General features: G+C 35.8%; 5 protein-coding genes and 1 long non-coding RNA gene across 10 annotated transcripts in view; 3 read left to right on the plus strand and 3 right to left on the minus strand.

Moving 5' to 3' along the window:
- LOC122531245 (serine/threonine-protein kinase Nek5-like) overlaps positions 1–1784 on the plus strand; it is a 3917-nt gene extending 2133 nt beyond the window's left edge. The window contains exon 8 of the mRNA XM_043659016.1: positions 1654–1784. Within this exon, the coding sequence (XP_043514951.1) occupies positions 1654–1657 (4 nt within the window). The 3' untranslated portion in view covers positions 1658–1784. The remainder of the gene's footprint in view (positions 1–1653) is intronic.
- Positions 1785–2034: 250 nt separating this feature from the next.
- LOC122531234 (MAM and LDL-receptor class A domain-containing protein 1-like) lies at positions 2035–6504 on the plus strand. Its single transcript, XM_043658992.1, has 10 exons — positions 2035–2524; positions 2632–2829; positions 2899–3256; positions 3339–3515; positions 4412–4838; positions 4940–5284; positions 5358–5579; positions 5653–6041; positions 6108–6273; positions 6356–6504. Exons 1-10 carry the CDS (start codon positions 2127–2129, stop codon positions 6394–6396), a joined length of 2721 nt encoding a protein of 906 aa, XP_043514927.1. The 5' UTR covers positions 2035–2126; the 3' UTR covers positions 6397–6504.
- On the minus strand, positions 6496–8896 carry LOC122531244 (rRNA methyltransferase 3, mitochondrial). The gene is made up of 4 exons (XM_043659013.1): positions 8328–8896; positions 7967–8205; positions 7196–7351; positions 6496–7110 (listed from the first exon to the last, which is right to left on the minus strand). Exons 1-4 carry the CDS (start codon positions 8639–8641, stop codon positions 6563–6565), a joined length of 1257 nt encoding a protein of 418 aa, XP_043514948.1. The 5' UTR covers positions 8642–8896; the 3' UTR covers positions 6496–6562.
- A 373-nt stretch (positions 8897–9269) lies between these two features.
- LOC122531246 lies at positions 9270–18336 on the minus strand. 2 transcript variants are annotated; one of them, XM_043659017.1, is made up of 5 exons: positions 18190–18336; positions 15414–15709; positions 13876–14174; positions 13443–13637; positions 9270–12556 (listed from the first exon to the last, which is right to left on the minus strand). In XM_043659017.1, exons 2-5 carry the CDS (start codon positions 15703–15705, stop codon positions 12518–12520), a joined length of 825 nt encoding a protein of 274 aa, XP_043514952.1. In that variant the 5' UTR covers positions 15706–15709; positions 18190–18336; the 3' UTR covers positions 9270–12517. The 2 variants fall into 2 exon arrangements, with proteins under 2 accessions (XP_043514952.1, XP_043514953.1); XM_043659018.1 differs by lacking the exon at positions 18190–18336 and adding an exon at positions 17849–17955.
- On the plus strand, positions 17413–21192 carry LOC122531249. Its single transcript, XR_006307230.1, has 4 exons — positions 17413–17707; positions 17884–18034; positions 19234–19305; positions 19379–21192. It is a non-coding gene; the product is annotated as an uncharacterized LOC122531249 (long non-coding RNA).
- Positions 20958–27741, minus strand: LOC122531238 (probable ATP-dependent RNA helicase DDX17). 4 transcript variants are annotated; one of them, XM_043659000.1, is made up of 8 exons: positions 27559–27741; positions 26706–27056; positions 25659–26312; positions 25414–25586; positions 25278–25337; positions 22059–22301; positions 21719–21883; positions 20958–21604 (listed from the first exon to the last, which is right to left on the minus strand). In XM_043659000.1, exons 1-8 carry the CDS (start codon positions 27573–27575, stop codon positions 21567–21569), a joined length of 1701 nt encoding a protein of 566 aa, XP_043514935.1. In that variant the 5' UTR covers positions 27576–27741; the 3' UTR covers positions 20958–21566. The 4 variants fall into 4 exon arrangements, with proteins under 4 accessions (XP_043514935.1, XP_043514936.1, XP_043514938.1 ...); XM_043659001.1 differs by having other exon boundaries at positions 20958–21620; XM_043659003.1 differs by having other exon boundaries at positions 21709–21883.
- Between the last annotated feature and the right edge of the window lie 236 nt (positions 27742–27977).

Raw genomic sequence — 27977 nt, forward strand, 5'->3', positions numbered from 1 at the left:
TTCTGAGATTTCTAAAATCGCAAGTATTCAACAGTACAATGTGTACATTTTTTTTCTGTAGGCAACTATCTTGTTCATTTGTATTCAAATAATATACATATGTGCAGTACTTGGCATCATATGTTATCCGGAAATATTTCTGAGATTTTCAAAATCGCAAGTATTCAACAGTACAATATGTACATTTTTTTTTTCTGTAGGCAACTATCTTGTTCATTTGCATTCACATAATATACATATGTGCAATACTTGGCATCATATGCTATCCGGAAATATTTCTGAGATTTTCAAAATCGCAAGTATTCAACAGTACAATATGTACATTTTTTTTTTCTGTAGGCAACTATCTTGTTCATTTGCATTCACATAATATACATATGTGCAATACTTGGCATCATATGCTATCCGGAAATATTTCTGAGATTTCCAAAATCGCAAGTATTCAACAGTACAATATGTACATTTTTTTCTGTAGGCAACTATCTTGTTCATTTGCATTCAAATAATATACATATGTGCAGTACTTGGCATCATATGTTATCTGGAAATATTTCTGAGATTTCTAAAATCGCAAGTATTCAATAGTACAATATGTACATTTTTTTTCTGTAGGCAACTATCTTGTTCATTTGCATTCAAATAATATACATATGTGCAGTACTTGGCATCATATGTTATCCGGAAATATTTCTGAGATTTTCAAAATCGCAAGTATTCAATAGTACAATATGTACATTTTTTTTTTCTGTAGGCAACTATCTTGTTCATTTGCATTCACATAATATACATATGTGCAGTACTTGGCATCATATGTTATTCGGAAATATTTCTGAGATTTCCAAAATCGCAAGTATTCAACAGTACAATATGTACATTTTTTTCTGTAGGCAACTATCTTGTTCATTTGCATTCAAATAATATACATATGTGCAGTACTTGGCATCATATGTTATCCGGAAATATTTCTGAGATTTTCAAAATCGCAAGTATTCAACAGTACAATATGTACATTTTTTTTTTCTGTAGGCAACTATCTTGTTCATTTGCATTCACATAATATACATATGTGCAATACTTGGCATCATATGCTATCCGGAAGTATTTCTGAGATTTCCAAAATCGCAAGTATTCAACAGTACAATATGTACATTTTTTTCTGTAGGCAACTATCTTGTTCATTTGCATTCAAATAATATACATATGTGCAGTACTTGGCATCATATGTTATCTGGAAATATTTCTGAGATTTCTAAAATCGCAAGTATTCAATAGTACAATATGTACATTTTTTTTCTGTAGGCAACTATCTTGTTCATTTGCATTCAAATAATATACATATATGCAGTACTTGGCATCATATGCTATCCGGAAATATTTCTGAGATTTTTAAAATCGCAAGTATTCAATAGTACAATATGTACATTTTTTTTTTCTGTAGGCAACTATCTTGTTCATTTGCATTCAAATAATATACATATGTGCAGTACTTGGCATTATATGTTATCCGGAAATATTTCTGAGATTTCTAAACTCGCAAGTATTCAACAATGTGTACATTTTTTTTTGTAGGCAACTATCTTGTTCATTTGCATTCAAATAATATACATATGTGCAGTACTTGGCATCTGTAATAATTGCGAATAATTATTACAGGTAGCTAAATAGGCTTAACGGAATTCTATGAAGAACGGTTATCGAACTCGGCCTCTCTCTGTACCAGGATCAGAAGCGTAACGACAGGAAGCGAAGGCCGGAACTGCGGAATGCTCGTTTCATTTCATCACGTGCATACCTCTTTTGAAAACCGTTCGGTTCAGTATTTAGCTTTAGTTATCATTCCACCGCATGTATAAACGTTGCTGTAATTGCTGCGTCTCGCGTCTGGATGCCGCGGAGTCGCGCGTTGCCCTTCACGTGCGACTCGAAGTTCAAAATCCCTTTAACTTGTAACGCGTGTTAATGTAACTTGGAAGTCCACGTAATGAAATTTGTAACGTAAGAGAGATTTCCCACGATGAAACTTGTGTCTTGACTGTCTGTTTAACGTTCGTTCTGTAACATCTGAATAATTAAAATCTGTCAGTTTCTTTCTGCAAAACGAAAATTGTTGGAAATACTTTGAAACTATGTGGTTAATCATACTAACGTGCAATTGCCTTTATTGGCTAACGTGTGGCTCCTCGTGGATCCTCGTTAATCCGATACTCGGCGAGCAAGTAGACCTCGTCGGTGGAAACGAGAGTTTCACCGCCGATTGGACGAAGAGTGCGGAGAACGACGAGACGAAGGACGCGTTCAACAGTTTCGTCACCAACGACGCTCTCAATTCGACGCAGTTCCCCTTCAATTCCATCGATCGCGATCGCGATCTTATGGACGAGGTGGAACGGATCGAGCCTAGGCATTGGCCAGTCAGGCCAGATATTCTGTACACGCGTACGAAGGTTCCTTCGACCACGGAGCCGCTGCCACGGGGGCCGCTCAATCCGTCGACATTTGCCCGAAGAAATTCGTCGACGCAGCGGTACGCTCTTGAAACCAATTTTTAAAAAAATTTTTAGAAAAAAAAAAAAAAAAAAGAGGAAAAGAAAAATTCGACGAAGCCTGAAATTAAATTTCTCTCGTTTCAAGGTATCCACCGATCGCACCGCCGCTGCCCACAGCATCGATAGACGAAGTTTTCTGCGACTTTGGTTCATTTTCAGCGCAGACGCTTTGCGAATGGCAAAACGGCGATAGCGCGATAGACTGGCTGACAGGAAGTGGCATGGGGACCAATTGGATGGGTGGTCCCCCGAGCGATTACACCACTGGAACCATGGAAGGAGGGTACGATCCTTCAGCCTGTTAATTTCCAGTATTATGCGCGCAAAGTAACTCGAGGAGGATTTGCATTAGGTATGCCTTCTTGGAGACGTCGCAGTTGCCACGAAAGGATGGTAAAACGAAGATTCTGGGAGGATTGCTGCACAGCTCTCAGCTGGGGAGCACAGGTGTTGTTGGGACCTGTGTCATGTTCAAATACAGCATAGACGGTCTCAGCGTCGCTGGCCTGAGGGTTCTACTTCACGTAGGCACCGACGAGTACTCGATTAAGAAGGAACAGACGGAGGAAATCGCCCCGGAGAACGCGACCTTACCGTCTTGCAAGCCACTGGACGTTTTCGACGAACGTGTCATTTGGAACGCGCAGTATTACACGTTGGGCGTTTGGCAGCAAACACAGTTGCTGTACACATATCCGGAGTTACATTCGGTAATTGGATAATTTCCTTCTATCAGAGAAATTGAAACTATCTATCGACTGTCATACTGAAACGCAGTTCTTTGTTTTTTAGTTGATCATTGAGGGGATCCCGGTGGATTCTACTGATCCAGCTCGACTGTACAGAGGCTACATAGCCATCGACGACATAGATTTACAACCGGGCACCTCGTGCATCGGTTTCTGCAACTTTGCTGGTGGATTTTGCGACTGGGCCAATGACGCGGAGGATGATTTCGATTGGACAATTGTCTGTTTGTCAATGATTATAACGTTACACTGTTATAGTATTATACTGCACTAGTATAGTTTAGTATAATATAATATTATAGTAGCATAGTATTATATTAGTACAGTATATAATACTATGTACTATACTAGTACAATATAATATAATACTATAGTAGTATAGTATTATATTAGTATATATACTATATTCTACTTATATAATATAATATAATATTATAGTAGCATAGTATCATATTAGTACAGTATATAATACTATGTACTATACTAGTAATATAATATAATACTATAGTAGTATAGTATTATATTAGTATATATACTATATTCTACTTATATAATATAATATAATATTATAGTAGCATAGTATCATATTAGTACAGTATATAATACTATGTACTATACTAGTAATATAATATAATACTATAGTAGTATAGTATTATATTAGTATATATACTATATTCTACTTATATAATATAATATAATATTATAGTAGCATAGTATCATATTAGTACAGTATATAATACTATGTACTATACTAGTATAATATAATATAATATAATATAATACTTTAGTAGTATAGTATTATATTAGTACAGTATATATAATACTATACTGTACTTGTATAATACAATATTATAGTAGTATAGTATTTTATTAGTACAATATAATACTATATACTGTACTAGTATAATATAATATAATACTATAGTAGTATAGTATTATATTAGTACAGTAAATAGTATTATATGTAGTACTTATATTGTACTAATATAATACTATACTACTAGTATTATATATACTGTACTAATATAATATTATAATATGCTATACTGGTATAGTACACCAGTGTAGTATATTATTATATATAGTATATAGTAACGTATACAAATGCATGTGCAGAGCCGAGGGAGTGGGAATCCTACAACGGGACCAGCAATGGACAGTTCGACAGACCGACCAACAGCCGGTGGATACGCCTACATAGATTCCTCGTTTCCTCGTCGACCGGGTGACAGAGCTAGACTCGTTAGCACCAGCTTCCCCGCACCAAGTGCCGACGCACCAATGTGCATGCACTTCTGGTTCCACATGTTCGGCTCTGGGATCGGTACGTTGAAGCTGTTCGTTCGTCATTTTCGTAGCTTGGAAGCGCCACTTCGAGAAATTTGGAGCCTGAACGGAAACGCGGGGAACACGTGGTTCGTCGCTCAGATCACCATCAGCTCGTTGGACGATTTTCAGCTTCTCTTCGAGGCGTCTGTAGGTAACACCGGGATGGGTGACATTGCCATCGACGACATTTCTTTCGCACAGGGAGCTTGTCCAGGTAAAAATTCAGGAAATTTATATAATCGATGTTCAAAAGATCTGGTCAAGAAGCAAAGACGACCGTTGATTTGTAAAACATTCACTCGTGGATGTTTGTAGCTCTACCTCAAGTTGCTGTACCTACGCTACGAGACTGTACGTTCGAGATCGACGAGTGCGACTGGATCAATTCTCGTGATCCTGATCGAGTGGAATGGGAGAGAGTGTCTGTACAAGCGTTGAATCCAAGAAACCAACGAAAACCGTACAGCAATGGGTATACAATCAATCGAAGAAACGAGTACTTCCTTGGTTTGGGTCGCCCGAGGGGAGGGCCACGATCATCCGGCGGCGGAACAGCACAGCTCGTTAGTCGTGAAATGAAGGGCAGCGAAGAGCCGTTGTGTGTCACCTTCTGGTATTTCATGTTTGAATCTTTTATTGATTCCACCGGTCCAAGTTTAGGTTTGTGTCCTGTAGTCTCTCGTCTCGTCTCATCTTAACCCTCAGCGCCTGTAATAACAATGGAAATTTAAAGGAGTACTCCGTGTGTCTATACAAACAACCGAAGAATCACCAACCGAATCAAAGTCAATCTGGCAGCTGTATAATAACCAAGGACCCACGTGGAGCTACGCGCAGATCAGTATAAACGAGAGGAAAAACTTCAATGTGGTTTTTGAGGGCACTTGGGGTCCCAATCGTGCCAGTGGCAGCATTGGCATTGACGATATTGCTTTTTATACTGGCAACTGTTCCGGTAAGCTTCACAAGTTTGTGGGTATACGTATATTCCTTCCTCAAACTAATTACATTGTTAACGATGCATGTAGTGAAACCACCCAGTGCATCTGTGAGACCGGAAGATTGCAGCTTTGAGAAAGGTTTGTGCGGTTGGGAAAATATTACTTTCTCCGAGAACGAGCGTGCAGTCACTTGGCAGCGTGCGTTTCTCGCTCATCGTCCAGCTCAGCTGTTGGACAAAACTTTTGGAGCAACAGGAGACTTTGTTTTCTTCGACATTTTTACCACTAATAAACAATCAACGGATGTACGGTTACAATCACCCGTGATTCAGACGTCGCCCGACGAGGAGTCCGTTTGTTTGACTTTTTGGTTCGCTGCCTTCGGGGTCGAGGAATCTACAACCTTGCAAATTATCAAAATGAATGCCGACGAGGAAGCAGGCGACGACGAAGAGAGCAATGGAAAACAACAACCTGTAGATATTTGTAATCCTTTGAGATCCGAGGTTTTTCTAATAAAACTAATGTTTCGTTCGTTTTAGTTATGGTCGTTAACGGCAAAAGGATTTAACAATCCCAGACCTGTATGGACTGCCGCACAGGTGACAATAGATGCTCGTGTACCTTACCGTCTCATCTTAAGAGGAAGCGCCAGTAACGGAGGTTTTGCGATCGACGACATAAAGTTCCAACCTCAAAGTTGTGCAAGTAAGATTTTTTACTAAACGAGTATAAAACAGATGAGATATATATTATATTTTGTTACATATTTTGTTACATATTTTCGCAGTTCGACCAGCTGCTGCTCAACCCGTTAACAATGGAACTTAAAATGTAATATAAATCGTATTTATGAATTCTACTACTTTTTCTATTTTATCTCTTACAAACTTTGAATAAGGTAAGCTCTTGTAAATAATAAATGCAAAATTTATTCAAGAACGAAAGTCGAGGATTTATTTGTACAGATACTTGACGTTCGTTAAGAAAATTCCTATCAAAGGAGACTTCCCTTCTTCAAAAATTGTCTCTTAATTTCAAAGGCAACGATACCAAGTGCTACCCCTGCGTTTAAACTATCCACACCTTTTGCTAGAGGTATATTAATACGGATACTCTTTCTTTCTTTTAAGAATTTAGAAGAATTGAAATTCAAACCTTCAGTTTCTCCGCTTAAGATAATTACTGATTCTCTTCTTGTGTAATCTATAGAGTAATATGGAATAATAGGTAGTTTCAACATGAACTGTTTCATCAGGTATTTATTTCTTGGTATTGTTTCCTCTGATTGGTTACTGTCCAGAGTAAATTTCGTTTTCAAATCTTCTGGATCGATGTCAAATATTTGTAAACTCGACTCGAGTATTTCAGGTGAATACCTGGGTAAAAATTCATCGCCAAAATTGCTATCCGCTATGAAAATATGACTCTCTTCGCTAATTAGCGATGGAATCTCGTCCCACGTTGGAAACGCATAAATAGGCAGTTGGAAATGAGTGCCAGCTGCACTTCTGAGAACTTTCGGATCCCATAAATCTACGCATCCTGAACATAATTCAGTAATTATCCGTTTGTTTAAAAAATTGTTCATATATTATAATTTATGGTTATAAATTCAATATCACAATACCTTTCATTAGAATCAATTTTTCACAGCCTACTGCTGCAACAGATCTCATAATAGATCCTAAATTCCCTGGTTCCCTTATATTCTCACAGATAACAGTAAGTGGCAATGCATTTTCAATTGGTTTATTCTTTTGCACATCCGGAGTTTTGAAAATTCCTACATTGCGAAAGAAAATACACGTAATATCATTGAAGTGTTAAATTTGTTGAAACAAGTGGTTTGTACAGAATGTTTAAAGTTTTAATGACCAAACTACTAGGGCTTCATTTACATGTAAAATGAAGAAAAAATGTACAAAGTTTGTCAGGAAATGCCTTGTTACAGAGTTATAAATAAATATTGTACATAAGAAATAGGTACTATTTGATTTTTTATTTATGGAGAATTTAAAAAAAAAAAGATTTAGTCAAGAAAAGTAATTTTGCATGGAGAACTAATGCACAGAATTATTTCATTGAAACTCGGCAAAATTTTCAACATAGTATTATTAATTCTATTATTCGCCGATATCAAGTTTGATGGAATTAAAAATTATTTTTTATTGTGATTATTATGATTAATACAAAATTGTTAGCACATGAAGGAAGAGATCTACTTAACATGTACTTAACTGTCTGTGTGCTTTAATAGAGAATGTGTTGCTACTTATATATTTCACATATATAATTTGTTTATAATTCCATAACAAAGCATTTGGTCGAATTTTTACGTATAGATTAATGAATTAAGTTTAGGATACTTTGTATACTTAAAGTATGTAATATTAATTACCTAACAAACCAGGAGAAGTGGTTAAAGTAGACCACAACTGTATCGTGTTATAAGGAACTTTGTACAATTTAACTTCTTCTGGAAGTTTTAATGCAGCTAGATCAGATAAATCATTGAAGATCATGGCATTTGGTATTGCGCCAGATTTTAAAGCATCTTTGATCAGTCTTTGCCCTTCCAGGATAATCTCGTCGTTCTTTTCTCTCCTCTTTCGCGACTTTAAATTAGTCATCAAGGATCTACAAGAATCAAAATTTTCAAATAATCCTTTTCCACTTTGTACGTGACTTCATTGTCTTCTCTATCTGAGATAATGATAAAATAATAAAAAGAAAAGAAGAAAAACAAATGAATAACTTACGATACAATTTTATCATTTTCTTTAAGTTTCATAAACAAATTCTTTTTCCTGGCGTTCTCGGTTTCTTCGGTTTTCCCTTCTTGAGGTTTTTTCTTCTTCGATTTCCTCGCGGAAGTTCTTCTCTCTCGACGAACTGGCGGTCGAGTAGTATCTTCGCAATCGAACAACTCATCTTCGTTAACAATTGCAATCGGTTTCCGACTGACCCACCTTGCATACGTTCGTGTCACGCACGAATCAACCGCGTTCAATGCTCTTGCGTGTCGAGTCGGTTGAACAGCGTTACGTACGATATTTAGAAATATCATCGTCATCCCCACGTTGTTTCAATAGGAAGTATTTGTTTTTATTACTTACAACCTTTACTTGAAAAGCGACATGATTCTTTACTGAAGATACCGCGAAACGTTGAACATTTTATTTATATATTTTAATGAAAATATTTCTTTAAAATGTTGTGTCATAAATCAATTCAAGAATACATTTTCTATATTTAGGGAGCTTGAAAACAATACTAACGTAGAGGTTAGAAAACATCAACATCAGAGTCACTGAAAGTTTAGGCTAGATGTCGACACTAGTCAATGAAACATTGAAATGGAACTTGTTACGACACATCTCTCCCCTGTGTTTCGGAACTTACAAATGTCACGGTCACTGAATAATTACCAGTCTGTGTCGTTCGCAAATTCATGCAAATTACTACACGATGGGTATGCTGTTTCATTAGTTTCAAAGTTACGAGTACCATCACCTTTCATTCATCCGCTCGTCGCCCAAACATTCAAATCGTGCGAAATATTCGAACGAGATGTTCCCGCGAAAATGCAACTTCATTTCCTAACGACTTTTTTTCGTCGGTAATTGCACGATCGAACGATGGAACCGAGTGAACTTGATAATTGGGACAGCATGGTTAAATAGAAAGAGTCGTAAACTCAATTTGCCATAGCTAATATTGTCATAGTTATATTTCAAACATAAAAAGGAGAGTGTCGAGCGAAATGAACAATTATTAGGGCAGGAAATTCGAAGCGTGTTCTTACTAATTTATTTTAGTTGGTATTTCAGAGACAATCCAGGGTCCAAGTATCAAACTTGTAGATAATTAAGGAGCACGTGCGTTCAAATCCAGAAGGTAAAAAAAATAAATTACGTTATTGTACACATACGACCCTTGTTGATTCACGTTGAGGAAGATTTGATGCTCCGACCCCTGACATGCCTCCCGCGCCTTAAATTAATTTCACCTGTAGAGTTTTACATAAATATACTATTTCTAACATCGCCCAGGATATAATTCTTCTTTTTTTTTTTTTAGTGATTTTTTTCACACATGTATACATGTTTAGTATGTCGCTGTACACATTCGAAGAACAGAAACTTCTTACATTGAGACAGCCGAAAGGAAGGTGAATGAATAGCTTAATAATCTGTATCCAAAGAGATTTCCAACCAGTCTCTAGCTTGGATATCAGGCACTGATTCTGCTATTGAAGAATCTCAGCCGGAAAGATCCATTCTTTAAAACTTAATTAACACACCAGTCAACATAATAATAGTCAATAGGTAGTATAACAAATATATATTATATTTGCGTGTACCTTGATATGCATGTAATGTACGCGTGGTTCTACGTGTATGCATAACATTGATATATATACATATATATGTGTATATATATATATATACGTGTATCCTCTGTTATGTGTTATTATGTGCAGTATACGCACCGTGTCGTATTCAAATAGATGTATACAAGTATAAAGTATTTATAGTCAAATATTAGAACCGCGATTGGTATCAAACTGTTCTATATAATTGTTCAGAAGTTTCTTTTTCCTTTTTTCTCTCTCTTTTTTTTCTTTTTTTAGGTTTTTGTACGCTGTCACAAGAGTTGAAAGTGGTTAATTCTCAGCACAAGAGCGTGGATTAAGCCGTGTGAATGTCTGTTTTTTTTTTTTTTTTAACCTACCTCGTCACAAGAAACGTTTATATTTATTGTCATTATGTATAATTAGAACCCTTAAGCTCGTGTTTCTTATTCGCATAACGTTCGCATGGCAAATCAACACTAGAACCACCAAGAATTTTCGTCAGAGATATTGCAACGAAAAAAAAAAAAAAAATAGAAAAACTGTAAGGTACAATAGAATACGCAAGCTTTTATTTAGGCGGTTTATAAAAAAAAAAAATCTCTAGAAATACACTGTTTTTCATCTGTAATATATCTGACGAAAATTATGAGTTAATCATGTTGAGACCACCTCAGTGGTTCTAGTGTTCTAAAGATAAAAACACAATATTATCCCTCCTTCGTTTTCGTGCAAGTAAAACGTTTTGGTTTTGTTCGTTCAATAGTTGTGTTACCCTTGATATGTTCATCTAACAAAAGTTCTTGTTCGAAAAGTAAGAGTTACAACGTAAGTTTTGCGGCCCTCTCAATCGAGTGCTTAAGGGTTGAAAGTTAAACCGATTGCACGTGCAATCGATACACACGAAGTTCGAATAAGCACACTGAACAAAATGTCAACGGTGCGTTTTCATCTTTCTTTTCTTTTTCTTTTCTTTTTTTTTTTTCTTTGGTCTTCAAAAAGAATTCACAATTTTTGCATGCACAATTATCGGTCATTGATGTGTAAAAGAAAAATTGAAATCGCATCCGTGTCGATTGCACGTACAGATTACAAGAATATCTCTTAACAATAATTATTGTCTTCGGTACAGTTCCGTTGATTATACTTTATTTATATATTTATATATATATATATATATTGTTAAAATTTTCAAAATATTAGTCTTTCTATTTTATTGTCAAGTTCAAATAAGGCGGAGAAAACCAGAGCACTATCTCTTCTATCGTTGGATTGAATTAACGATTGTATCATTTCGATCATATCGTCGCAACCATTATTAAGCTGCAGATGTATTTATATGTCGAAGAAAGAAACAACTCATACTCCGACGAACCATGGTAAATAATCATCTGATATGTTAAATTATCGCTCGTTATTGTTTAACTTAATAGTAAATTAATAGTACAATTATCAAATAAAGTTGCAAAAGACAAAGTATCGTTTATAATACGACTTAATTCTAATATTTGCTTAAATAATTATAAACGATATTGCACGATCTCCCATAAATAAAATGCCAAGAACAAAGTTTTCTCGCGTCTCTGAAGAAAACATTTGTATTTTTCAGATTTTTCCTTATTTGAGGAACGGAGAGAGTCTATCTTAGCAGTCTCCTTATTGTCATAGTACCGTGTGAAGAGACAAATTTCAGTCAATTTATGAAAAGTAATATTCACGTATTACAATCACACCGCGGAATTTTTATGCGTAATGTGAATTTTTACGAACATATTCAAGGAACTTAGATGGAAGTTCGTTTTCTCTATCTGTTGTACATTACAACTCTCTACTTTGGGTATTTCCGTGTGTATCATGTGCATCGTTCGCGCACTTTTCCAAAAAAAATGCATAAAACTGCGCAGTCCAATTGTAACGCAACTAACATTGGTATATTGTGACAAATATACATAGATAATAGCGCAAGTTCTGCTCGTGTTTTCTCCGCTCAGCGACACAAAGGTGCGATTACGTTGCCGCTGCAGCCATATTTCCAGAGATAGTATTAAATTTTATATTTAAATATGTATTTTGGAAGATTCTACACAGGCAACACGGGCACGGCCGCGCAATTAAATCTGTGCGAGTTTTAAACGAATTAAGAAAATATACATTCTGTAGCGTGTTGTCGAAGCCGTTTCTCCCTGTGGTTTACGACCTTCCATCGAAATTCATTCGTATTTATTGACTTCACATGTTCGCTCGAGCATAGGTGAATCCACCTTCAACATGTCACACACACATACACGACCGAGGTCCGAGAGAATTCCAGACGCCAGAGACAATAAAAGCCTTAAGAATAATCTTTCTCTTAAAAGGACGACGGGGGTGGGGAGAAACAACGAAAGTAAAAAGCCCTTCCGCCGAAGCTCTGTTTTACTCAGCTGCAAGGATTTCGCTCAATTTCACGCGAATTTCGGGATGACGGGGAATTGCCGGATAAAAGCTGATAACGAATCTTTTCGTTTTGCGTGCGCGAACGCAATTGGAGAAGTCGTTACGATTGATCGTTGGGGGTAGCTTCTTGGTTGGAGATATCGGCAGTCCGTTGAGATACTAACGCAACAAGTATTCACGGGACTGGGGACCGCTCCTCTGTAAGAGAACGTCGCTGTAAACTCTCACGTTAACTGAGATGACTGTGTGCATTCTTTTATGTTAATTGTCAATGGTGCAAAGGTGTACAGAGTCTGTTTCTTTTTCAGTCACGTTTGTAAAAATATATGAAATTGCATGAAAATCATAATTTAGCAATGACAATGTTGATGAAAAGATTTGTAATGATATTGTGAGCTAAGAACATGTAATGTGGAATGTATCACTGGTACTGTTATTAATGTATATTACATTAATATATTACAGGTATATATTAATATATTAATATATATTATAGTAATATATATTATAATATATTACAGGTTTGTTATGATATTATGAGCTAAGAATATATAATGTAGAATGTATCACTGGTACTGTTATTAATATATGAATATATATTACATGTATATATTAATACATTAATATATATTGCAAGTAATGATATTGTGAGCTAAGAACATGTAATGTGGAATGTATTACTGGTACTGTTATTAATGTATTAATATATATTACACTAATATATTAATATATATTACAGTAATATATTACAGGTTTGTAATGATATTATGAGCTAAGAACATGTAATATGGAATGTATCACTGGTACCGGTATTAATATATTAATATATACTACATGTATTATATTAATATATTAGTATATTATTAATATATTAATATATATTGCATGTTTGTAATGATATTGTGAGCTATGAACATGTAATGTGGAATGTATTACTGGTACTGTTATTAATATATTAATATACATTACAGGTGTATATTAATACATTAATACAATATATATTACAGGTACTGTTATTAATATATTTTTGAAGATATCTTGGTTGATTTTAGGGAATGAACTACAGAGATTTCGTTGTACTCACCGCCCATACTTGACCAATATTTTGCACGTTCGGTGTGTACCGTCCCTGGCCGAATTCGTAATTGGCTTTCGTCGGAATTCGCAGCGCCGGCTTCAGAAATTGCTTCCGCGATTGCTGGACATTGAAGAAATGCTCGTTGTCAACGGTGCCCTTAAAGGTGGCTGTCTTCTCAGCGAGTTCGGCTTTGTGTTGTTCCTAGAATTTTCAATCAAGCAAGGAGAAAATTACGAATATTTCTGACACATGCTCGGACACACACTCATTAGAAAATGAGCAACAAAATCGTAATCGTTACTTGTTACATCGTCTTTTTAAACAATTTTTCGAACAAAATGTTCCGACGTTGCGAGATCAATTAATTTTGTAATTCGCTCGATCGGCAAATATTTGGATAATGTTTCGTCTAACGTGTTGTTGTTTAATATATATTAACCTGTAGTTCACGAGCACGCTCAGCACGGAGTAATTCCTTTAAATACTGAAAACTGCCGGCTTGCGGTACCTGGGCCAAATGAGGAGAACCACCGCCTACCGTACGGAAGCTGCTTACACGCCTTGACGATGGCGAGTAGGAATTGATTGTTCCGATAGAGAGTGGAATTTTGTCGAATGGCCGTGGCGAATGTCGCATCCCGTTTCTTAGCCTGCTGCCTGCTGGCGCTTTGTGCACCATTCTTCCATAAATTGGGGCGCTACCTCCTGCACGGTTACGCGGTCTTCCCGTGTACTTTCCTGCACACCAGGCGGCCAGGTGCAACATTTAATAAAAGGCTACTTAATAAATATCTATTATTACATAATAAGTATAATATATATAATTATAATATTATAACAAATATTATATTAATAGAAAATTGTTCTCAGTAATAATATTTTGATTGTTCTAGGTATGACTTTGTACTAAAAGAAAGTAAATTACATACGTAGGTGTATCAAAATTTCAAGAATTTTGAAGTAGTGAAATGATTGGAAATTTTAAATATCGTGTATCTTCTTATTAATTTATTTTCAAATATCATGCACTTCCTTTTTGTCTGATGTGCTCCCCTGATCATTTCAGATTGCAGTGGTACAAGCAAAGAGCAAATCAGCCACTCTTCTGTGTCGCAATTATTATTTAACTCGACGATTGTTGGATCAATTAAATGGCAAACGAACATTTGAAAAACAATTTCTTTGGAAATATCAGCAAAGCATCAGAAAGGAATGATTTTAAGTATCTCTGTGATTTTAAGTATCTGATTTTGTAATATCTCTATGTTAAGTTTCTCTGTGTTATTTAATTTTAAATCATTCTTGAACGAGCAATATCAATTTATTATTAGCAGCAGTTCTTCATAACGTTAGAACTTTATGCTTTATCAGGTATTTGAGAACTTTCTATGGAAAGTTTAGTCGCGAGTCAAAGAGCTTTCAGGGTAACGTACAGGCACCAACAATTTGATTATTTTGCCACCATCGCTTATGTTTAGCCTCTATTGTGAACTACGCAGAGCCCCAGAGTTTAATTAAGGGAGCAAACCGTGCATTAATAAATTAACGTGTAAATACGGAAACATTCGACTTGTTCGTTTCAGAATAAACAAAACGGAATGTAGCATCATGGTGAAATGGTTCTGACGGAAAAAAAAGAGGAACAACCGACGAAATTGATATCCCAACTTTGTTCGTTTAACGTACAACTTTTTTTTTACAACTCTGTATTTACACAGAGAAATCCCCGTTCCATTCATAACCGTTGCGAACCGTTTCAATTAAAATAAACCTCCCTCCCCTTTCTCTCTAAAAACAATTAATTAAATTCCACGGGAACATTTAATCCAGAGATATTTGTATCTTGAATTTCCTTTATTCGATACTTTTTCTTGTTTCACAGAAGATTTTACTATACTTTTTTTTTTCTCTCTCTCCTTTTCAGGTGATCTGAAACAACAACAGGTTGCACGAGATCATCTCGCGAGATTGTCTTACCAACATAGTTGAGTGGGGGCTTGGAACGTTCGGAATAAGGTTTCCAGAGCTTGAATGAAAACGGATCGGGATAGAAGGTGGTGGTTTTAGCAGCCCTGCTCTGCCGTTTCGTATTCCTCCACATTGCCCTCAATTCTTCGCATGTTGGCTCGGTCAGGTCAACGCGCTTCTCGGCGATGTCGCCGGTGTTCCCTGATTGCGGCGAGATCGGATCGATGTATCGTATACCGGTCACGAACGGGCTGCTCGAGTACGCTAACACGAAAGCGGTCCATACGGCCACGGCACGCATTATTCTAGGAAAACGACATGCAACACAGATTTCAGATTTCATATTCAAATTCAAGAGGTGAAAGGAGGGAACGACTTTTTTCTTTTTTTGCATATCATTGTTTAGGTATCAAGCTGAAATCAAGTTCAGTTATTAAACTAGTTTAATTATAAAAGAGTTTATACTTGTCACTTGGTACTGAGACTGGGATGTTTCTTTTTTTTTTTCTTTTTTCCACAGTACAGTTAATTTCAGTAATTTGCATTGTATTAGAATTTTAATAATGTGTCAAATCGAGCAGAGTTTTATACTCTGTGTCTAAAGTATTCTGTGTTTTAAATAGAAACGAGCTGATTGAATTAAGAAAACAGTAGGTGAAATTTATGGTGCAGAAGGAGGACTAGAACAGAGAGATTACATAACGTAACGTCAAGCAAATTTCTCATCTCTCGAAAGAAAATTTTTTTTACATCGAATGCACGATTTCGAAACAGGCTCGTATTTTCGATATGTTGCTCAATTGATTTGTCTTCGTGTATATCGAGGTTCTTTAAAATAATTGCATCCATTGTGAAAAGTGATCGAAGAACGGTCGAAATTGACATAGTTTTCATAAGTGACTGTGAATTATTAAACTTCCTTTCGTGCTAGACGAAATAATTACTAGAATCATCCCTGCCATGGAATTTCGATTAAGGGTAGCCCGCCCTAGCTTTAGCTTTGTTAATTAAATGCACGAGGGAGATCCATCGTCAGCCTCTAAATTTAATTTCGCTTGACAATTACGAACACTTTTTATGATTCCTTTCTGATCAGAATGATCAATTTTGATTTCAAAAAAGTTGCGAAAAGAATAATACAAATTACAGTAAATTAGCAAAGAAAAATTGGAATATATATATATTTTTTTTTATTTTTAATATTCACAGTTTTGTACAATTCTATTGTATGCAACAGATAGCTCTTTGTGAGTTGAAAAAGACATTTGAACTGATCTCTTCTTGTTTTAATTATTGCATATTGTCATTAATCTGTTCATTACGCGTTATGTTATTGTTATTAGTTATTTAATAGTACGGTCTTTCGACTGTCTTTCAGTAGAATCGGCGTCCTTTACGTCACTTGATTGTGACTGCATTCCCTTTCTTCGGCATAAATCTTACATCACTGTGCGCCTTTGGACATTTCTACGGTTTACAATATACATAAAACGACAACAATCTGAATAACTATGATTGTTCGATTATTCCATGATTCAGAGTGCCTTTGTTTCTTCTCATATTCACTGTTTCTCGGCTCCTTCAGTTACAAAGTACAAAAGACACGCACGTATAAAGATATACTTTCCATGAAATACTAAATTACTACTATCTAGGACAATTGACTCTTTGATCGGTTGATGAAACTCGAAGGAAATTCGAAAGCCGTTCTTAATGCTAGACACAGACTACTTTTCAATCATTCTTCATATTTTTTTCCTTTTTTTCTCTCTTTATATTTTCAGCGTAAACGTTACAAATGGTGGAAGAGGCTCAAACGAAAGAACACGACACGAAACGAAAGGGTAATTTGATTTCTATGTACATGTTTCTACGCGTGTATCCCGTGGCTGTATTTTCCTCTTAATTTTTAAAAGAGATAGACAGGTAACAAAATGACACACTCTTCTTGAAACTACTGACAGTTTGCTGCATATACTGCATACATTTTTTTTCTTTTTGCAGGAAAAAGACTGCGGATCCAGCAGCAGCCACTTTTCATTACCAGCTCTAACAGCTGTTTCTCGAATATATCCTCTCAGCTCATCCTGTTTCTCTCCCTTAACAAATGTGTTTCAAATGCGGCTGGTCGAAACACGAAAAATTACCTTCTCTCTGTAATTAACTGTAGAAAATGATCCTCGATCTCATCCCAGCGGATTTGTTACTTTGAGAAACTTTGATCACAAGACCGAGGGACGAAGAATTTACAGAGCTAGGTCTAATTAAAAAAGGGAGAGACACGCAGGAATTCGTTAGCTAAGGTAATCTCACCTGTGTGTCGCTTTGTGTGTTACACACACGTACATTACTCTTCTATCGTGCAATTACTTTTCTAAAGTAATCAGTTTATCGCCGGTACGATATTAAATGAAAAATCAAAATAGAAGATAGCGGAGATATACCTGTGATTAACTCGTTCGTTAATACACGTTGACAGGATGATCGGTGATCGAGCAGCGAGACTACGAAGGAAGAACGTTTTTCACTGGCAACTTCGATAAATCAAGGAGAGCAGCGAACGAGAGAGCGAGCAAAGAACGAATCACATGAATGGAGCCGCTGGCGGACACACGGGGTGGAAAACGAGGGTGAGAAGAGAGAGAGAAAAGAGAGGGAGAGAGAGAGAGAAGAGAGGGAGAGAGAGAGAGAGAGACAGAGAAACATAGAGAGTACCAAGGAAGGAAGGAGGTCAAGAGTGGAACGAAGAGAAACTGGTGAATGAACGAGAGTTGGATTCACTAACCTGCCAATCCACGCAGTCCGGAAACCGAGGAGCAACTGAGAGAGGTGGTATCACCGCGGCGACTATTCGCCTTCCTTTGCTGCCCCTCTCTTTCAGAGTACACCCCTTCGTTCGTTTCAAACCCCTCTACGCGGACTCTCTGTCAAGCTTCGTCTCTCTTTTCCTCTCTTCTCGTTCTTCTCTCTGCCGTTCTCTTCGTACTCCAAAAGGAGCTTTTCGCCGGAACAGATTTAGCTGTTCCTAAAAGCTCCCTTCTAAGAATTTTCTTAGTATTTCCTATATTTACCTTCTTTTCTTTATAATCTTATAGATAAGGCTATGGTCTTTATTGCTCTCCCTTTGAATTGATCCGACGCTTCTTTTTGTCTATTCTGTCTTTCAAGATAAATTGTTGTGCTATAAGATAATAGCTGATGGTATTAACAGAATATTCAGTGAATGATCGTTTAAAATGCACTACGTAAATTGTATATCTTCTTCACTTGTTCATTATTTTTGTACAAAGTAGCAAAAGTTGAACCTCGAATGTAATACTGTTCAATGTCGTACTTGTATAGTATCAATTTTATTGCATTGTAACGCGACTTTTGAATTTTCTTGTGTCACTCAGAACTCGGTGCATGTTCGAGCAGCGTTACGAAAGAAGTGAATTATTTAAAAAAAGAAATTTATCGCGAAGATTATAATGTTGTAGGGCTAGGACAGCAGATCACGAACAAGCTTACGTTAAGTTCCGGTCCGCCTGCGCAACAAGTTTCTCCCTGGGACTTAAAATCGTTGTAGCCCGTACCCTAAATCAGAAGCAGTTGCGTCACAATGGTTGTTGAATCTGTTGAACAAATTAATATTGAACTTTTTCAATATTGAGGCTCTATCGAACGAACCGAATGAAAAATCGATGTGTCTCGTTTATTTTTTATTTGTTCGATTTTGTCAAACACATCTAAATTTACGTAGAGCAAAGACACTTTAACATGTTGATCAAGTCCATTTTAAAAAGTTTCTGTTCGTTAAGTTTATGAAATTATCATGAAACGATTTCAGATGTGCACTCGCTTGAGAACGAGTTCGTGGCTGACTAGCGCAAGACCAAACTCCTTGATGCCACGCTACTAGGTACGTACACATTTCGCATATTCAGAGCGAGTATTTTGCTGTCTTTATCACGCGAATGTATTTTTCATTGTAGCCAGAGATCTAAAATCCAATGAAACTGGAAGACAAAGAAACCCGTTGGCGATATTTCACCATCGGCGGCGTTCACATTTCTTATTCGTATCTCGATGAAGAACCATTATTGTGCTCCGTAGAAGCCCGGCCTTATCGTAATGAAATAATCAACGCGAACAATGGCTTTTTAGTCTTCCAACGACATCGACAGTCCCCCCGACCGATAAAGATAAGCAATAATTCCGAATTACGCAGCGAGTGGCAAAATTAAATTACCAGATCGTCGAAATGTCGGAATTTTCGAAAGCATGTATTTAGACTTTTGACTTTTCACGTGGTTCATCAATCATCCGAAATAGCGAGTGGAGAGTCTCGTCGGGACAAAGCGAGAGAGAGAGAGAGAGAGAAAGAAAGAGAGGAAAAAAAAAACAAACACGTAAAGCGTGAACTTTCAGCAAAGGACTTTTAGGGGGGTAAATGTCAATTTTAGGGCAAAGTGGTTGTGCCTACATTCGCGTGTATGATCGAAGACAGAGGTGGAACCCCCCCTCTCTCTCCCTTGTTAGCCACCCACGGCATTCCAGTAATCGGGCTATCGTTCCCTCTTCTTCGCTCTGGCTCTCCCCCCTCGGATCTTTCAAGGCCCCTTCCCCTCCGCCTAACCCCCGTGTCACCGGCAGTGCGGCTGCTGAATGGCCGAAGGTGGGGGTAAACTCATCTCTCCTCTGACCACCCACGCAATCAATAGCAGCCTTGCCGCCTTCTACTGAATGGACTCTGCCCTCCACGGCCTCTGCCGTTCTTCGTCTGCTTCGACGGTGCCGGCTTCTATCCCTTCTCACCCTCACTCTATCGATTACTACGCCCTTGCCGTGCGATCTCGCGGGGGGCCGCTCTATCGACCCATCCACCTGTATTACAGTTCATTCATAAATCTTTGGCTGCTCTCCCCTCCGGGGGATTGCTGTCTGTTCTTCCTCTCTGTCGAACAAATGTTTATTTTGTTACACACTTCATTATATTTTTATTGTATACTTTGTACAAAACAATTTTTATCTTATTGTATACTTTGCCGAACAACTTTTATGCTCTCACCTCCTTTGTAAACGGTGGAATTGATGAACAAAATGAAAGAAAAGGAAACAACACGTGCCTGAGAGTCTACGACCAATACGAATGATTTCTTTGACATTTTGCTTTGACATTTCGTTTAGTTTGATTTTTGATGTTTGAGGAAAGAACCGTGCGTTTGACGGTGGCTATTATTTTCTAACTGTTTGATGAGAAGAAACGTGGCATGGTATATTTCAATGTGGTGCTCTTTGATCGCTTTGACAATGAAACTTTTGGGATATTTCAATGGAGGAAAATTTTTCTCTTGGAGAAAAAGAAAAAAGAAGAAACAGAAGAACAAGACGAAAGAAAAGCCAACGAACGGATTCTTAAATAGTTAATAAATTCATTTATTACACCGTTATTAAATACTGTACATTACTTCATCAATTTTAAATGCGCGAATACATGTAATTGCCAGTAAGCACTACGTGTCTACAATTGATCGCCGGGTTAATGATAAAATCGTGGAATCATTTGGATCATTTAGGTAATTCATCTAATTAAACTCACAATACCGCTTACATAAAACTAACTTGTATTATCGGATGCTGCAACAATCATTATAAAACATGTACGTGATACACACAATGTGTGAATGTAACTACATTCTTACCCTAAGTTTATCTGTTTTGTGGTTGAAGTTCAGGACGTAAACTTAGCAAGAAAACGCTCTATAAACGTAGAAATATTCGGAAAACATCGAAATCACTTTGTATCCTAATTTTTACAATTACTCGATAAATCTCAATATCAGTTGATTCGTTAATTGATCTCTCAAGTTCATTTAAAATATACTTTAGTACATGTTACACCGTGTTCAACTAACCATTCTGTTATATATAATTTAAAGATGTGTACTCGCTTATTGAAAAACATTCACCATACATTTCTAACGTGATTTACCTGTAATGCACAAGTATTATCATACATAAATACGTCACGCAACGTATACATCGGTTTGGAACACCAAAGTTATAATTTATACATACGACGTGTACATATTAAGTGAATACTTTTAAGAGACATAGAAAAAAAAAAAAAGAAAATTATTACATATTACATTGATTTGGTCCTTAACTGTTCGTGGAAGATCATCTCTCGCTGCTCCAATAGCTCTTACCGATTACTTCTATAAACATACAAATCTTTTTACACAATATAAAATTTGAGAAATTGTTCCATTTTGAGTTCCATACAGACATACAGATGCAATTTAGCACAATGCGAACATACCGTTACTTACCTGTACGATTGTTAACAGGACTACGACTTCGAGAGTAACTTCGGCTGTAACTGCGACGATTACTACGACCATTGTGTTCCCTACTGTGACTTCGACTTCTACTTCTCGAATAGCTACGATCTTTCCCGTTTCGGCCACCTCGAGACCGCCATCTATTTCTTCCACCTAAAAATATCCAATTAATTAATTAATTAATTAATTAACATTTTCCAGATGTCACTTAAGGCTGGAAATATTGAATAAAACAAGTCTCAAATAAAGGATAATAGAAGATTTTGATGAGAGAAGTCTCAAATAAGGGAGTTGCAAGATTTTGATGAGATGAAGAATAGATAAGTACCTCTATGTCTGCCATATCCACCGCTCTTACTATCAGCAAGTTCCAATAGCTTTGGATTGATAACTTGATTTGCTTCTTTCAATACCTGGATCAGGTCGTTAGCCTTATTTGAATTATTAGGTGTAAAAAAGGTATATGCTGTACCAGTTTTTTGGCGACGACCTGTTCGACCGATTCGATGAACGTAATCCTCCGAACAGGAGGGATAGTCAAAATTGATGACAAACTTGACGTCTTCAACGTCTGAAATAAAGCATATGTATTAGCTGTTAATCGCCAATGGCATCCGCCTTCCGGACAGACATCAGTTAAGATAGTAGTATGGCAAAACGTATATAAAATGTCATATTAAATATCTCAATCACTTATTTCAAAGAAATGTTTAGATTAAAATACGCTCTCCAAAAGGTAGTACTACAATCATTCACCTATGTCACCTCAACTAAGAGTATCTTATAAATTTATTTGACTATGTGTATTGTAAGCAAGTTTTAATATACAGGTACATAAAAGAGAGAGAAAAAAAAAGAAGAAACACATACACAGAAAAAAAGACTTATAAAGCATTTCATTTAATGGTTTCTCGAGGATAAATATTTGTTTGTTCAAATAATACCATAAAACGAAATTTAAAGAAACGAGAAAGAATACTATGTCTTTAGAGAGCGTTTTGACTAAGTATAAAGTGCTGAAATAAATTTCCGCGCAAAATCAATCCTGGTTTCCTTTTTTAATAAAAATATCATTTCTTCTAATATGTAAAAAATTAGTACTTGCTCAATTTCACGAAGATACCTGATTTGAAATATCCACTGATTCATTGTTACAATAAATATTGTAGATTTATATATATAATGGATATAAATACTCAAGTAAAATGAAACCAGAATTGATATACATAAAACCTTATTTGATATGATAGTTAGTATAATGTGAATATGTAAAATGACATAGTTATCATAAAGGATTCAGAAGGATAAAGGAAATGTAAATTCAAATGGACATAAGAGTGATACATGTGTGTATGTATATAGAGATTTACGTAAATATATACATACACGTACAGAATGTTTTATAAAATATTCAAAATATTCTTGAATTAAAAAAGAACAAGACAGTTCTTGGCAATATTGTATGGACCATTAATCAACAACTTTCTAAATTTTACAGATAATTTAAAGTATAAAATAATTTCTGAAAATTTTACTGTACTGTATATAAAGTTGGTGAATAATGATCACAAAGAGACACCAAGAATTGACTTCTTTTTAATTCAAGAATTTTTTATACGCTCCAGTACGTCACATTTTACAAAACATTTTGTTACATATGTATATGTAAAAAGTGTACATATTGAGACCCCCAGGAAAATATATTTGAACTGTACTACACCTTTTTGGGAAATCAAGACATTTTTGATTAAATGAAATGTTGGGCAATTCTTAACGAAGAAGACATTCAACTGGAATTACTTCAAACTTACTTGCGACAAATTTTCAGATAGGTAAATAATTCAAGTACGATTACAATTTTTAATTGTTATATATATATATATAATTAGATACTTTCTAAGTTAATAATTACACAACATTTTCGTATCGAGCGAGATTTTCCTTTAATAAAAAATTATCTTAGATTTCATTGGAAGGAGAATGTTATACAGTCAAATTACCTTTTTTCTGGGCGGTTTATACAGCTATATATATATAGCAATTAATTTAAGATTACTGTTATACTAAAATTAGGCAGTGGGTGAGTGTCGCTAGCAACGTACGGGCAGGGCCTGGCTGTTTGCGCTCGCTCCAGCTACAGCCTCCGCCATTCTGTTGCTACAGGGCACACTTAGAGGCTCTGGCATCAGCTACCATGCCACCGCCTCAATGGACCGTTGTTGGGTCTGATTAGCTTGAGCGGCCAGCGCAGGGGATTCTATTCTGGCAACAACGACTTGGCCAGCCCAGATGGCGTACAGCGTAGCGTAGAACTGATATCCAGTATGTAGGAGGTAAAGTAGACCCCGATTTGGCCCGGACTGGCCTTTCACGGAATTGACGATTAGAGGCACGCGTCGCAGCCAGCGCAGACAATGCAAACCAGTGCACCACCGAACAAACACGCGGCGGGCACCCCCAATTTGCTTTGCATTACCCGGCGTGGGTCTGCGCGCAATGTGCCTCTGCAATACAAACAAAGATCCAACCGCGTTAGGTACATGTTTATCTCATTACTTTCCTGTGTTCAATATGAATTTTGTATTACAGTATTTTTTTTTTGTTTTCTAGTTTTTTTCTTTTTCTATTCTATTTCTTTTTGTCAATTCTCATTAACAGAACTCTGATAATCTCAATGAAGGCGATATTTTATGGGAAAAGAATATCTCTAAACTTCTATTTGTTCATCTGTGACTTTCGGCAAGCGTAGAATAATTTGGTCAGATTAACCCTAAGTTCAAGTAATAATTACATTGTAAATGTAGCAACGTAAAATGGTGCATCAGTACTTTATGAAGTTATGCGATTTTTTTAAGAAAGCAACACCTTTATGTCTTCACTAGAAACTGCAATTATTTTGCTTTTGAATTTTACAATTCATGTTTTTCTCTGTAACTAGATCAACTGCTTCTGTACCTTTATAAATCAAGAGCTTGCCGAGTACATCAATTTCAACTTATCTTTACGACCATTCTCATGTATTATTTAAAAATTATTACCTTTAGCAAAAAGTGAGGAAGCAAATAAACACAAAGATTAGAAATGCTGAATGAACCACGTTATGCATTTTTATGTATGCTATACATGTACACATCTATTAATTTATATGCAACGATAAAATTTTTTCATATCTAAAATTTTGAAAAATTTATATAGTTTATATTATCGATAAATTAGTAAAAAAAATTTAGTTATCTTGTTTCCAATCATAAAGTGGTACAAATACAAATCAAATGAAACCTTGTTCTGATTGTCATATACATGAGACAAGTGAAAAGTATTAAAAAGTTCTAATGTCTTGTAGAATAATTTTTTCTAGATCCAGTTAACAAATTTATCATATTCTTCATTTGGTAACTATAATTTTAATGTTATATCAGAACAAGATATCTCGTATACTGCAATAATTAAGCTCACTGGTAGAAATGTGATTCATTCTCCATATCAAAGGAAAATGATCAATGATATTTGATATTTTATTATATCATAATAACAATTGTTTACTTACCAAGACCTCGAGCAGCAACATCTGTTGCGACAAGAATTGGCGCTTTTCCTGATCTAAAATCTAAAAAATTGAAACAGAAAAATTGGTGTCAACTATTTTTTAAAATATTTATCAATGTATAATTTACAATTTTTACCTTGTAAAACCCAATCTCTTTCTTGTTGTGTCTTGTCACCATGTATACAAACAGCTGGCCAACCATCTCTCTTCATTTTTCTTGTTATTTCATCCACTCTGCGTTTTGTTTCAATAAATACTATGGTTTTGTTTTCACTTTCCGCCATTATTTCTTTCAAAAGTGTGCTTAATCTATAATTGCAAATTAAATTAGTAATAAGATCAAATTTTTCGACAATTTTCTCGACAAATATAATCTCTTACTTATTTTCTTTTTCGTAATCTTGACACACATCGATGATTTGCAAAATATTATGATTTGCAGCTAATTGCAGAGACCCAACATTAATTTGAGCATAATCTTTCAGAAAATCTTCAGCTAAATTTTTTACTTCCTTGGGCCATGTAGCAGACCACATTAGTGTTTGTCTATCTGGTCTAATTTGCTCTATGATTTTTCTAATTTGCGGCTCAAATCCCATATCTAACATTCTATCTGCTTCATCCAACACTAAATAAGTACATCTTTTTAGGTTTGTACGTCCCGATTCAAGGAAATCCAACAGTCTACCAGGTGTAGCTATAACGATTTCCACACCACCATCTAAATCTCTGGCCTGTGCACCTTTTGGTGCTCCACCATATAAACAAGTGTTTCTAATACCAGAGGAATGACCAAAATCATCGGCAACTTGTTGAATTTGTTGCGCAAGTTCTCGTGTTGGCGCTAGCACTAAAGCAATAGGTCCATCTTTTCGACCTAACTTAGGCTGGCTATTAATGTGAACGATTGCTGGAAGTATGTAAGACAATGTTTTTCCAGAACCCGTCGATGCAATCCCAACCATGTCCCTACCGCTTAAAGCAATTGGCCATCCCTGTGCTTGTATCGATGTCGGTTCAGTAAAACCTTGTCGCCTGAAAATTATAAATAACAACATGTTTATGACAATCTATCATATCAAATAGATCACATTCTGTAATATATAGCATCACAATTCAAAATTTTCAGCAGCTCTTCGATTTTAATCAATTTTAATTCTTTATTACTTTTTTTCTTATTAACTTGAAATCCTAACAATTTCAGCTCTGTTCTTACTTCTGATCTGATGAAAGTAAAGTTTCCAGAATAAGCAAGTTTTAAGTTCTGATAGTGTTCTTGACAATGAACAACATGTCATCACATACTGGATACTTGTTCTAAACTTAAGAAATAAATTCTAACATCACCATTGTAAAATAATTGCATAGCTGTTAATATACTTGAAGCGCTTTTATCTTAGACCAAATTGTCATCTGAGAGATACTTACTTAATTTCTTTCAGGACATAGTCCGGAAAACCTGTCTCTTCAAATGTGAATACAGGATTAGGTATATTTTTTCCTTTAAGGGTGATTTCTTTTTCACTTCTATATTGTTCAACTATACGTGGATCTCGATTCTGAACTGCTTCATGTGGTACGTAAAAATCTTTTTTGAAAGGTTCTAATCGACTTAAGTCCCATCTAGGCTTTCTTAAATTTGCACCAGGTTGGCCACGACTATTTCTGCCGCCACCTCGGTCTCTACCTCCACTGCCACCCCAATTCCTTCTGTCTCTAGGTGATCTGCTACGAGACCTACTGCGTGATCTACGTCTCCTATCCCTATCACGACTGCGACTGAAAAATGAAACATACAAAGTTATTAATACTGAAATATAAATCTTACTGCCTTGTCTTCATAGAATTCACCTTTCAAGCAAAATTTGTACTAACTTACAAAAGTAAAAATACAAATTTTTTTTTTATTAATTTTTAATTCTCATTCAATTTATATATTATTTCCAAAATATATAAAAAAAATCTATGACGAAAAATTTCAATCTTACTGTTCATTTCGTGGAAATTCATGTATGTACAAACTGCTAAATGTTTGCCAAGCCTGTACTGAAAACGCGCGGAAGGTTATAATTGTCACAGATATGTGACAAATGCCAAAAAGAATTTCTCATTAATTACTTTTTGTTTTTCGCTTCTTTATCCTGAATGTAATTCTGTTTTGTTTCGTGGAACAAATAGCCGCAGTTCAACTGCATTTATTTCAAATACGCGATATCAACGCTGAGCATCGAACATATTGATAACATATATTTTCATCTACCTACATATACACATAGCTTACCTTCTATAACGTCCCATGTTTAACTTTTTCTTAGTTCTCTCTCTCTTTTTTACTGCGATGCTGTATCACTAATAATAATGATCGAAACGCAAAAAAAACAGGCGAAATACCACGAAAGTTATAAAATATAATTCCAATCAAAAGACGTAAATGAAAGCGGTTTCTCAACCATGAACTACATAAATCACAAGAAAAGACGACGCTGTTGAAATACTTTGTACGCATGCGTAGCAGTCACAACATTGTTTTTTCTAACGATTCTAATTTTTGCGAATTATCTCATGAAAAAATTGAAATTTGAAGCGTTAAGAAGACCTAGTCAATTGACTGTTGATTTCTGACTATACAGTTGCAAAAAGTTAACTATATTGCGTTGAAACAAAAATGATATTAAAATATACTGATTCTAGGACTAAAGT

The sequence above is a fragment of the Frieseomelitta varia genome, unplaced genomic scaffold (assembly GCF_011392965.1).
Source record: "Frieseomelitta varia isolate USP_RPSP 00005682 unplaced genomic scaffold, Fvar_1.2 scaffold_380, whole genome shotgun sequence".
NCBI classification, from domain to species: Eukaryota; Metazoa; Arthropoda; class Insecta; order Hymenoptera; family Apidae; genus Frieseomelitta; species Frieseomelitta varia.

Bases quoted from the DNA above. Each gene is read 5' to 3' on its own strand.
- LOC122531234 (XM_043658992.1), top strand. From the start codon at position 2,127: ATGTGGTTAATCATACTAACGTGCAATTGCCTTTATTGGCTAACGTGT. The intron at 4,839-4,939 runs GTAAAAATTCAG...GGATGTTTGTAG, and splicing joins CGCACAGGGAGCTTGTCCAG to CTCTACCTCAAGTTGCTGTA. The intron at 5,285-5,357 runs GTTTGTGTCCTG...GGAAATTTAAAG, and splicing joins TTCCACCGGTCCAAGTTTAG to GAGTACTCCGTGTGTCTATA.
- LOC122531244 (XM_043659013.1), bottom strand. From the start codon at position 8,641: ATGACGATGATATTTCTAAATATCGTACGTAACGCTGTTCAACCGACT. The intron at 7,352-7,966 runs GTAATTAATATT...TTCGCAATGTAG, and splicing joins CACTTCTCCTGGTTTGTTAG to GAATTTTCAAAACTCCGGAT. The intron at 7,111-7,195 runs GTATTGTGATAT...AATTATGTTCAG, and splicing joins AAAATTGATTCTAATGAAAG to GATGCGTAGATTTATGGGAT.
- LOC122531246 (XM_043659017.1), bottom strand. From the start codon at position 15,705: ATGCGTGCCGTGGCCGTATGGACCGCTTTCGTGTTAGCGTACTCGAGC. The intron at 14,175-15,413 runs GTAAGACAATCT...CCTGGTGTGCAG, and splicing joins GCCCCCACTCAACTATGTTG to GAAAGTACACGGGAAGACCG. The intron at 12,557-13,442 runs GTGAGTACAACG...GTTCTCTTACAG, and splicing joins ATATTGGTCAAGTATGGGCG to AGGAGCGGTCCCCAGTCCCG.
- LOC122531238 (XM_043659000.1), bottom strand. The intron at 25,587-25,658 runs GTAAGAGATTAT...TTGCAATTATAG, and splicing joins GATTACGAAAAAGAAAATAA to ATTAAGCACACTTTTGAAAG. The intron at 25,338-25,413 runs GTAAAAATTGTA...TCAATTTTTTAG, and splicing joins AAGAGATTGGGTTTTACAAG to ATTTTAGATCAGGAAAAGCG.